This window comes from Morone saxatilis, unplaced genomic scaffold (genome assembly GCF_004916995.1).
Source record: "Morone saxatilis isolate NCDOM2014 unplaced genomic scaffold, NCSU_SB_2.0 Contig17, whole genome shotgun sequence".
NCBI classification, from domain to species: domain Eukaryota; kingdom Metazoa; phylum Chordata; class Actinopteri; family Moronidae; genus Morone; species Morone saxatilis.
The window spans coordinates 12,292,775-12,304,948 of NW_023339729.1; the positions used below are offsets into that span (position 1 = coordinate 12,292,775).

General features: G+C 41.4%; 1 protein-coding gene across 1 annotated transcript in view; it reads right to left on the reverse strand.

Annotated features, from left to right (window-relative positions):
• LOC118327226 (alpha-1,6-mannosylglycoprotein 6-beta-N-acetylglucosaminyltransferase B-like) overlaps positions 1-11,653 on the reverse strand; it is a 103,584-nt gene extending 91,931 nt beyond the window's left edge. The window contains exons 1-2 of the mRNA XM_035660513.1: positions 11,318-11,653; positions 5,520-5,632 (exon numbers count right to left, since the gene is read on the reverse strand). Of these exons, the coding sequence (XP_035516406.1) occupies positions 5,520-5,632; positions 11,318-11,385 (181 nt within the window). The 5' untranslated portion in view covers positions 11,386-11,653. The remainder of the gene's footprint in view (positions 1-5,519; positions 5,633-11,317) is intronic.
• Positions 11,654-12,174: the final 521 nt, after the last annotated feature.

Consider the following 12,174-nt stretch of genomic DNA (forward strand, 5'->3'; position numbering starts at 1 on the left):
ACACACACACACACAGGCCATTCAGACTCCCCAGGCTATGAGTGCACCGATAAAGTGTACTCCCCGAGTGACTACCCTGCTGCACCTAGCGCCAGCGACATGCAGAAGATTGTCATGCCAGATTTGTTCGACATGAAGCGATGGGAAGGAAACATAACTGCAGGGAATGTGTGATAGAGATGAACATCCAGTGTGAAACATGAAAGGAGACCACAGAGCGGGGGTGTCTGATGTGTTCAACCAGTACCAGCTACTGCATACTGATGTACTGACATATACACGTGCAGAATCACACACTTTATAATAATCCAAAAAATGCACATGCATGTAAGCTGCAGTGACTTCCATGAGTGTAAACTCTCGGCTGAGGTCCTCTTAGGATACAAGTAAAAATGACTTTCGGGAATGTGACACATTGGGGTGAGTCTTGTTGTGACTGATGGCGTGTAAACTTTCAGAGAACATCACAGAACTGAGTTTAATGCGAGTCAAACAACCATTAGTATCGGCCCCTGCTCGGATCCGAACACAGCAGCATTTCCAAACAGCATTCCCAGAGTGTTCTCCTCATGGCAATAAATTAGTCTTCAATTGACAGCATTCTCAAGCTTTCAGCCATACAGAGAACAGCAAAAATTATAAAACTATATTTACTCTCCCAGCAGAGACACACCTAGACAGAGAAAGCCCAGAGTCTTTCAGCTAGAACAAACAGGGTGAAGTGACTGTCATGGGTCCTTGTTAATGTAATAAACTGCAGAGTGTGAACAAGCTCCATAGGGAGAGTCTTTGATCAAGCTAACATCTCCCTCATGTCTGATGTATTTTAATCTGGAGGAAAAAAATCTGCTTATGTACCTTTTATCCCTCTTTTTCATCTGACTCTTTTGTGAGCAATGCAACCTCCAGAAATCTCATTCTCTTGCTTAATCACAGATACACACGCAAACACATACAATCACTATCCTACTTTCACCTCCCTCCGCCTCCTCCTCTACTTTCTCATTTTCACAATTGAGCCTCTACCTCTCCATCTCCGGCTCACAACTCTTGATGAGCTTGTGAGTCACTATGGGGATTTCAGAGAAAACCCAGTACTCTGAACCTCCAGTGGAAGCTGATAATCCACACAAGCGAGAGGTGGCGGCGAAATTCAGCTAATACCCAAACAATTGCTATCAGTGCAACTCCCACTAAGGTGACAAAGCCTTACACAAATTTGCCTGTTATTGTGTGCAAACAGGAAGCTAATATCAGTGCAAAAATGACTAAGGCACAATGCGAGATGAAAGCCTGTGAATTTGATTCCTACACAGAACAGCACTACTTGTCTGCTTGTGTTCCTGATGACATTGTCAACACATCATGGATTAGTCTTAGATGACAGCTGCTCAATAATCATCATCTCAAGTCAGGACGTAGAAAGCCTTGTAATACAATGTAAACACAGTGATACTTGGGGAAAAAATAGAAACGAACAGTAGTAACTAAATGATTGCCTTCGGCTGTTGGGGACAAAACTGTTATGGATACAGTATGTATGTTGGCCCAAGGGCATTATAAATCAGCAGTCTTCTATGGCTCACTGTGTCACGTGTGTGAAAGACCCAAAATCCCTTAATTTACGATACAACTGATCGCTTTAAGAAACACATCTTTCCCATTATAGCGCTGAAGTATTTACATTTAGAGATCATCTTTTTTTAGTGGACCAAAGGTAATGGACAAAACAATCCAGCTTTTGACAGTTTGCTGTGTCATGACAAAGTAACTTCTTAGTTGTTGTCTTAGAAAAAAGCTTTCATTGTAAAGAAAAACAACATAATATATGGCATGAGTGGGAAAAAACTTCCTGAACCAATGCTAATATTACAGCTCCTGGGGCTTGGTCTAGCTAATATTTTGATGTGATTTAAGTTTTAGTTATTTTCTGTTAATTAAAATCTGTGGTCAAGGTTTTGTTTAAACCTGTCAGTTACAGAAAAATCATTTTTTAAATAAATTGCATAGTTTTCTATAGAAAACCTGACTAATTTAGGTCACATTTATTGCATTGGCAGTATATTTTACACAAGCAATAATATTCAAATTTAATCATAACACTCAAACACGACAATCTGATTACTGACAACAGCTACATAGTTGATCATCACTGGACTGGTGACACCTAATGCAACTGCTGACAGATCTGCACTGTAGCTGCTTCAACTACCGATCACAGAGTAACAAGACAGACTGCTTCACTGTCCCAAATCTTGGACATATCAATTCAGGGCTTTTAGGTGACTAGCTTAAGACAATGATATGATGTACTGAAAATATTAACTTCGATATTCTGACAGCTGTGTGTCATTTGTATTAAACAACTGCAGAGTTACCTGCGAGCTTCTGCTCTGCAAACAACTGCAGAGCTACCTGCGAGCTACCGCTCTGAAACTGACATGAGGCCATCACCTAGAAAAACCTGCCACTGTTGGTCTTTCATGAACAGCAAACAGACACAACCCACTCTTTATTTTTTCCGTGGTGTTTCTGCTTGCGAAAAACCATCTTTGGCCAAGTTTTAATTGTACAAACACAGGCAGCCGAAGAGAGAGAGCATAAAAAGCCAAGAATTTGGTGTTTGCCCAAACTCACAGAACATTAATTTTCTACAGCTAAATTAATTTACCAGCGGCAGTTGTCTAAAGTGATCACCAGCTTAAACGTTTAATTAATTATGTAAATTAAAATTAAAATTGTGAGTCAAATACAATTTTAAACTAGAAACAGTTTTCAATCATTCAACCCTAGCTGTTCTCAAACCAGATATCCCAAATTTCTTGGCCGCTGTTAAATGATCACAAACATTGTTATGGTATAAAACCTAATTCTGCCTATGGAAAATAATTAAAAAATCACAGTGAAGTAGCAAAGTGAAATGTCTTCAGGTCAAATAAAACTGACCACTGACTGAACACTTTTAATTTGGCGGCGTTTTCTTTCTTTATAAGGTCTGCCAGAATTGACATGTACTTAATGAAACACGGGAGTGAAAGTGTGTGTGTGTGCTCCCCAGCAGGTGGCGAGTGGAGGCTTAATGAAAGGGCCAGTTGTTTTGCGGGGCTGATTTGCAGAGAGCAGATGGATCGGCCTCTCAGTCTCTCTGGTCTCAATCTTGTCCCACATTGCTGCTGTCGCCCCATTTAACAGCCAATTTCCTGCCAGCTCATCACAAACATACATAAACTCACACATACACACTCAAAGGGAGAAAGCAGCAGAAACAGTGTGAGGTAGTAGACCACAGAGACACGCATAAAGGGAGAAAAGAGGGTGAAACAGTGGGGCATACACACAAACAAATGTACCCAGGCATACTGTAGATGACAGAGATACAGGGAATCTTTTGTGCATAGACAAGCACAAAAGTATTCACGTACATAAAGGGATACACACACATACATTTAGAGACACACACACACACACACACACACACACACACACACACAAAGTAAACTCCTATGGGGAAGCACGGTTGGACACTATACAGTTTTTAATGAGCTTGCTCCAGATGTCTTCCCAAGCAGCAGTGCATGAGTAGTTGATTAATCAAGTACATTTTACTAAGACACACTGACACACACACTAATCCTAATTTATCACACAACACAGTAATCTCAATTTGTCACAAACACAGTAATCCAAATGACCCCCCCATTATCTCTCTCTCTCTCTCTCTCTCTCTCACACACACCACACACAGACAAGGAGCCGGATTTTTAATATGCTTCTGCATCTATCCATTCAGCTAAGTCCACTATTTTCTGTTTCCATTGTCCCTGGTTCATCGTTCTCTCTGATGGATTACTGCACATAGTGACACACAACACCACCTGACTGATTCACACTTAACGTAGCACTTGCCCTGTCTTTCAGTTGCTCTCACGCCCACATAAACTGACTAATGGTATGCTTCAACTACTGTCATGCCCACACACATGCTACACACATGTGGAAGTTGTCTCAGAGCGTAGAATTGCTTATTTTAACTCTAGCAGTGCTAGAAGAGGGTCTGGCCTCCAAAAAATGACCTCTGACTTTCAATCTTCGCACCTTCTACGGCAGGAGATTACAATGGTGCTCTCTTTTTCTCCTGCCCTGCCACCGGCAGTCAGCCTTCACTCCGGGTCACGTGATATTGCTGGCCGACAAATGTGTTAATGACACTTCACTGGTGAGATATGGCTTTGCTGGACACAGGCTTCAGTTTCCATGCAACACACGTACAGGAACTGCTGCGCAGTGTGCAGTGATATGGAAATGTATGGGTGTTAGGGTTATTTACAGTATTTGTCTGTGGAAAATAAACACACAGAATAGTATCTTAACATTACTGTGGGCTGTAAAAGTATTATGTTTCACTTCCAGGTAATTCTAAGTTCAGGGACAAGACCTCGTCTCTCCCTGGGTTCCTCGATGATTTCAGGCCTCTCATTGATTCCATCCATCCCTCTGTACCATATCCTCATTCAAGCCATCACGACCCTACCTGTTATTACAGTAAACTAATTTGTATGTATAAATGCTGTGGTCTTTGTTAGTGGGAATTTCTCAACCACTGACTCAGGACAATCTCAGGAAATGCAGGAATTTTTCAATGAGTCATCATACCGTAATTTCCAATTGTGGTTACAGCAAAAGTAACATAGGTTTGCTTTAATGGACTTTCATATAATGGTGAGTCCTGCAGAGAATCTGGAGAGGGTTCAGGAGAGCTGTAAAATGCATTTGAGGCTGGATTTGTTATGGTTCCTCTCCGGTCATTAAAGATACAGTCCACCCCAATAAATGGATTCATTTTGTTGTTGTTGTGTTATAGTGTTTTTACTGTAAATGACTGTCAGCTGAGTAAATAATATTTCACAATACATATATATTCACATGCATTTTCACATATACAGTATGTCACACACACACACACAGCCCCATAATATGCTGCTTGTGTCAGAGAGAGAAGAGGGCTACCAAGTGCAGAATCCCTGAAACTAGTGGGGGTAAAACCCACAGATATAACATTAGCCACCCACACTGCTGTCACTGCTGGGGATCAGACCAATAACTTTCAAGCTACAGGCTGGCCTCTCTACTTCACATCCCACCCACCATATCAATCTTCTTTTATAAGCATCCTGATTTATCTCTCACCACTTGACTACAACTATAGAAAAAGCAGCTTTTCCGCTCAGGGTTGTGTGAATGAAATTCATTGGTCATACTGGTTCTGCAATAGAATTTACATCTACTTGATTTCTTTACCTCATCCAAGCATTCTGGGCCATTTTATGTTTTATGTTTCCAGTGACAAGTGGTGCAGCTTTGACAAAGTGGCACATAGCTGGGAAGCGCCAGTAGGACCATGGAGAGTTATAGCACAGCAATATGCACTGACATTACAGCATTTCAGCTCCGTGAAGGAACTGTTTACACACAAAACGCACACACATGCATTCTCACACACTCACGGCACATGTCAGTACCTTCTGTGCGGATGGTGAAGGGGGAGTCCCCCAGTCTCTTGGCTGAGAACTGCCCCCCCAGAGAGGTCATTAGAAAGCACAGGCTGAAGAAGCCAATTCCCACCACGAATATCCTGCAACACAGGGGGAGGAGAGAGGGAATAGATGAAAAGGGAGTTGAGATCGATAGACATATTTATAGGGAAGGGCAGGTAAATAGATGTTTTGGGTGAGCAGCGATATGAAGATGAGGATAGAGAGAGAGGGGCGCACGGTGAGGTATTCGGAGGCAGAAAAGAGAGTGGATAAAGAGCGAGAAGCCTGACAAACAAAAAGGAAGAATGTAGGCAGACGAACAGGCCAATAATTACGGAAGACAGGTTCGCAGGACAGAATGATCGGCGGCGAGGAAAGAAAAGCAGGAGAGAAAATAGAGATACAGAGACGAGAGGATGAGGTAGAACGTGGAGGGCAGCAAAAGAGGAGGCGAGAAGAGAAACAAAGAGACACTCAAGAAAGAGCAGGCAGCACTTCCAGAAGGCAGAGCATAAATAGAGCAATGATCACACGCAGAACAGCAGAAACTTGAAGCCAAAGGGCAATTGAAACATTTTAGTGTTTTGATGTTATCGGTTGGCGTACATCTAAGACAACTGCCAAAATAAGGTTGAGAAGTTTAAGCTAAGTGCAGGCAAAATGGATGTGATTATTTATGTAATATCAAAGGGGATGCAGAGAGGAAGGGAAGAAAAGGCAAGAAGAGGACAAAAGACAGCCAAAACATTTTTAAGGTGAGCGCGTAAAGACAACCAAAGCCCTATTTGCAGGGGATTACTATTACCGGGGGACGTCTAGCAATTTGTGATAAGTGCAGAGGTCGTCTGTGATTTTAATCCCATGTGAATCTACACATCTACCATGACCACGTTTCGCCAAACAGAGGTCATGTGATAATATTACTCCTGTACGAATCAGCATCTCTGTTATTTGCGGTCGTATTTTGTAATTTATCAAACTGTCAGGTTTGTTAGGTGTTTAGAGCACAAATGCCACAGTTTGCGAGGCTTTAGGAAACAGGTGCGCACACACAGAGCTCTCCAACATCACAAACCAACTTTTTTGTTTTGTTTTGTATAGTGTCGCATCTATAACATCATAATCTACAGAAATGTCCGTCAAAATACAGCTATTATGACGGGTCTGAAACGTGTTAGATTAGATTAGATTTATGAATCTTACAATAATGTTGTTCGGGTGTCACTGAATGTATCTGGACACTTTACATTGAGAGCGATGTGTGCATTTCCGAATGGGGCACAGCAGACTGGTCTCACTCACGCCTCTGTCTGAATCACACAAAATTGGGTCAACAATTGGCTATGCAATACAGTGTTCACTGTGTGAATAACTGTATACTGTGTCACCCTGAGTTATGCTGCATGCACATGGATTCAGCTAGACGGATGACGCCAAACCAAATGTCAAGAGCTAGAGTTAGTGGACAAGAGCACAACACCGGCAATGTTGACAGTATACATATTGCCATCCAAAGTTCAAATATTTGTCATCCTCTGCAAAAGAATTTACAGCTGGATGTTACATTACGAACAAAGAAAAGTTCATAAATATGAATCCATGGGGATGTTGTATCAGTTGCTGCAGTAGTTTCTCCTGTCCATGCTGACCCTGGAGAGATTGTTTTATAATGAAATTCATAATGTAAGGGATTAGGAACAAATGATTTCAGCCACCAATAACTCTTCCAATCTACATATGGGCATGTGTGAATGCTTTTAAAATTAAAAAATGTGAACCTATCTATTAAACTGGTGCTTATATGGTGCTTACATTTTAAAATATATCAGGATGTGGGCTCTGATATGTGTTGCAGATCTGAGCTTTGAAACACATACCGCTGCTACACCTGTCTTTGTGGCACATATCTGATATTCGAAACTGTACCGTACCTCAGAAGGGAAAATAAAATGAGACTCTGTGTGGATTCTCTCTTGTTAGACAGCCATGAGAGACTCAGATCTTTGACTTAAAAGAGTTGAAAATCAGGTCTTTTGTATCCGTGTAAATCCTGCCCTAGTTAAGCTGCTCTCTTCAGTGTATATGGATCAAAGGTTATCTTATGATACCATGGCTCTTTGGGGAACCAGGGAGGCAAAGTCTGTCTGTGATTCTCATCCACTGGACAAAATGCTAGTCAGCCTCCATGACTAACAGGTCAAGTCCCATTTTAAAAATGCATGCCGCTCTGCTGCTAACCCCACCCCTGCCCCCGCGAGAGAAAATTCTTGGAACACTTTGTAGAAGCACTGCATTACAAAGGCAGATTTATGTGACGAGGTATGGCTCCAGTGCTTATACTATATATTTTAGCAGCTGAAGCCATTTTTCCAAACCCCCTCATCATGTACATTTGTTTGGGGAAAGGCATTGTCATTTTTCAAAAACACATAGGGTTCCAACAATCATATCCGCTACAAGGAATGCTTCTAAAGCAAAGGTAATGTCTTAAAGCGGAAGAAAGGAAAGCAGCCTTATACAGGTAACTTTTAAACTTTTAACTTCTGCATCAAAGGTTGGAAAACTGAATCTAAGCATAACAAATGAATAAATTATTCATAAGTATTCCTTTCTCTTCAAAGCCAAGCAAGAGCTGTTTGCTTGAATGCACCTCCCAGTGCGAAATCTGACAGCACCTCCGAGAATGGTACAGTAAGTAGCTCCGGTCACGCAAAGTTCTGAACAAAACCTCTCATTATTGATGAGGCCTTAAGAAACGACTTCCTATCAACAGCAAGGAAGAATGGCCACTTAAAAGAACATTTGCTGAAGTGATCTGATTGACCCAAAGGGATCGAGATGATGTTGAATAATCTGTTAAGTATAGAGCGTGGTGGTTTGGCACGCTCCCAGGGTGACTATATTCCAAGACAGAGCCAATGTGTCTTGTCCCGAGTCGTGAATACGCTGGCTTCAAGGACAGACGGTGGGATGGGGCTCTTTGAGAGTACGACACATAGAACATATTGACAGTGAATAATTATCATCATCAAGGCTCTCATCTAATGGGTTGCATCAAACATGATTACGGCTATCCAAAAAAATAATGCAGCTATACGGTCATTACTGTTAAATTGGTCATTTATCTTTGTTTTCCATACATTTCGTAGGCAACGTGATCAGATAACATTCTGAACTGGAGTTGGATCTAATGAATTGCCGTACTGATTACACTTGCGACAAGACAAACTGTAATTTGCGTATGAATACATGTTGAAATTAGACTTCCCAATTCTGATTATCAACTCCATTTGCTAGTGTGTGGCAACACTTTAATGTGATGATCACTGCGATCAGCAGGATTAGTGTCAGAATGTCAATGGGCACTCCTGCATGTAGCATTTCTTTATTGATTTGCACTGAAAACATGGGGAATTTATAATCATACTGTATTTACATTAAAGTCCCAGGTTCTAAGCAGCTGACACATTCACTATCGTTTCTCATTTACCTCTCTGTCTCTCCCAGGATACTGTAATATCATGATATAATAAAATATTACCCCCATCTGTTCCAGGCATATTGCAGAAGTAATTAGAATAGCTCAATCATTGTCAGAGGACCACAGAGCAGCAATACGTTAACTGATATGAATCCAATCCTATACAATCATTACGATGAAGGGATTATTTGTCATGAATATGACGCCATGACCCACAGATACTTATACCTGCTTGGATTATGCACTCACTATACTACCATCTGGTCATCAAGCCAAGTAGGTGGAAGCTGAAAATCATAATAGCTTAACTCAGACCTCATCTTCAGCGCGTTGTATTATTATAGTGCGGAAAACTTAGAAGGGCCCAATAACAGTTTGAAAGCTAAAGGGGTTACACAGAGGACATGAAGTAAATTGGCTGATTTTACAGTTAGGTTTTCTAATCCACTTGATCTATTCCTCTCTGTGTGACCGAAGGATTAATAAACCGTGCGTGTGTTTATGTGTGTGCGCAGGACAGAAGAAAAGTAGAAATGCTCGTAAGCAACACGGAGATTGATGGAAAGAGAAAGGAGGGGGAAATATAAGAAAAATAAGAACAATATTCAGCAAATGTGGGTGTGCAGAAGCTGGCCTGATGGTGTCCTAGGGCGATCGTTTCCTCTGCTATCATTTAGCCGTTCTCCAAACTGGCGTTAGGTGGGTGATATGAGAGGATTACGCCCCGGTCCTGCCTGACGAGTCTTTAATTAACAGGCTTAAAGTAAATGCTCTGCTCCCTATAATTGGATCAGAAGGAGAGATCTGCTATCAGCTAATTGGCTTCCTCACACATATAGACTTATCAGATTTTGCCTCAAGGTAGATGATTTTGAAGCGAGAGGAGTTCTGCCAGGCGTGGAGGAGCCGTGGCGTAGCCGTTAGTTGTGGTGTATTTCAAGAAACTTTTCCTGGTGCCTGAACTAGCCTAAATTCTGGAAAGGATTCGGATCTAATGGCGTCCGTACACAGAATATGTTGATTTTAAAATCTCTCATTGACTACAGTCTGAAAAGCAGCATTTTTTGGTTATTAACACTTTTCAGCTTTTAGCTCTTGTCAATTAATTAGACTTGCCAGTTAATATTCCTGCTGCTCAAAAGTAAGGACCTATTATTTGTACCTATTGTTCCCTCTTATTGCCTGACATCTGTCTACTGGGGGTGTCCTGGTGCTCCAGTGATCTAAGATGCATATTCACAACATCCTCGGTCTCTCTCATTGTTTTTGTTTCCTTGTCAAAACTATCAAAGAGATGCAAAATGACCCAAGTCATCTTTTAAAAACCTGTCTTTTCTACTATTTGTAGTACAATTCCTGAGACACAAGATCTAGGCTATTCTGCATGTAATACACACACAAATCACTTGCTCACTCTGTGTTGTCAGTAATAGTGTAGCATATTGTCACAAAGCTGCTTAATTGACTGTATTTGAATACATGCTTGATTTACTGAGTAAATAGCAGGTGAATCACCGGGAACCACTTTCTTTTTTTTACAGCTGCACAGCTGCTGCATCATTGCTCCAGCCTACAGGAGAAAATGTTTTGAAAATCCAACAGTATTAGCAGGTGGGAGGTGTGGGGTGTGGGATGAAGGGTGAATGGTAGTCTTCACTGGAGGAAATCCTCTAGCTTTTTTGTACCACTGAACTCCCAGAATTATGAGGAAATAGAGGAAATCATTTAAAGAGTTTAAGCCTGCTGTTACTCTATGTCTATCAGGGCAAATCAAATAAAGTAGGTTGGCACAGCATGGCTCAGTGGACTGTAAAGCATCAACTGTTTAAGTGGTTAACATGTTTTCCTCTTTATATCTTCACAAACAAAGCCCACTCACACAGTGATAATAGAGCCATCCATGCAGGAAGAAACTTACTTAGCTCGGCTGACTGGTAGCACAGGCTTATTTACAATGTCGTCCCTTTATCCATGTGGATCTAAATCTAATTCATCTAGCAGAGAAACATCTGGTGTGTGTGTGTGTGTCTGTGGTGGCACACACACACATCTCAGCTCCTCCACATAACGCACACAATGCCAAAGTAGTGCATGGTGCCAGGGCTTTACAACTCAGTGCAGCCATTCCTCGCAGTGAGAAGCATCTTTCCAATCAGCTTTGGGACATCTGTGTGATACAATGTGTGCCAAATATGTTCGCAGTGAAAACACACTATTAAAAAAAACCAATGCTAACCCACAATGCTCGAGGCTAAAGGGAAACTGGGTACAGAATAAACGTCGTTATCTCTTTGTCTCTTACCTGAACGGTTTGAACGTTACTAGACATCTTCTGACCATTATTTTACCGTCGGTGCTGCCAGTGATCATTCATTTCCAAAACGAGCGACCCCTGACATTGCTGCTAACCTCCTAACCTGGAACTTGAGGTGGCCAAACATTTTTTTTTTATCTGCGTCCCATCCAGCGGCGGTCAACTCGGTTATTTTTAAACGAACACGCCGCCCATGGGTGCTTCTTTATCCCTCCGGGAGAGAAATGGCACAAAGTTTCATTCAGCAAGTCTCCTTTTTCCCTGTGTCTGATAATGTCATTTAAAGCGTCATTCCGTCGTCAGGTGAAACACTCAGGTGAAGTCCGCTGCAGGTTGTCTCGACCGTGGAGTCATATCCCGATGCGACTTCTTTACAAAAAATGGCGCTGTGGCCAAACATGTGGGTGAATAAAAGTGTCTGTGTTTTATATTTGTATCTGCGTTTTCCTCGCGGAGGGGAGAGCTAGCTTCGTGGACGGTTTTAACTTCACAGTGAATCCAGCGCGAGTGTGGCAAGTCAGCCGTATTGCCTCGTACTCGTTCACTTCTCAGCTGGCAAGTTAGATTCTGTGAAGTGGTACACGTCCGGTTCATATTTTCAAAATAATAGCCTTGTCTAAAAAAACGGTGTCTAATGATGTCAAATAGTGTCCTTTTTTATTTATTAATTAATTAAAATCATTAGTTCTGCCTTAGAGGAGAATGTGTTATAGAAAAGAATCCACAAAAATACATAAACTAAGAGAAACAAAGGAACTTTAATAATGGGAATCATCCTAAAAGAAATCCGCAAATCATGTCATTTTTTTGTTGTTTATGAAAAATGCAACAAAACGCACATTCAA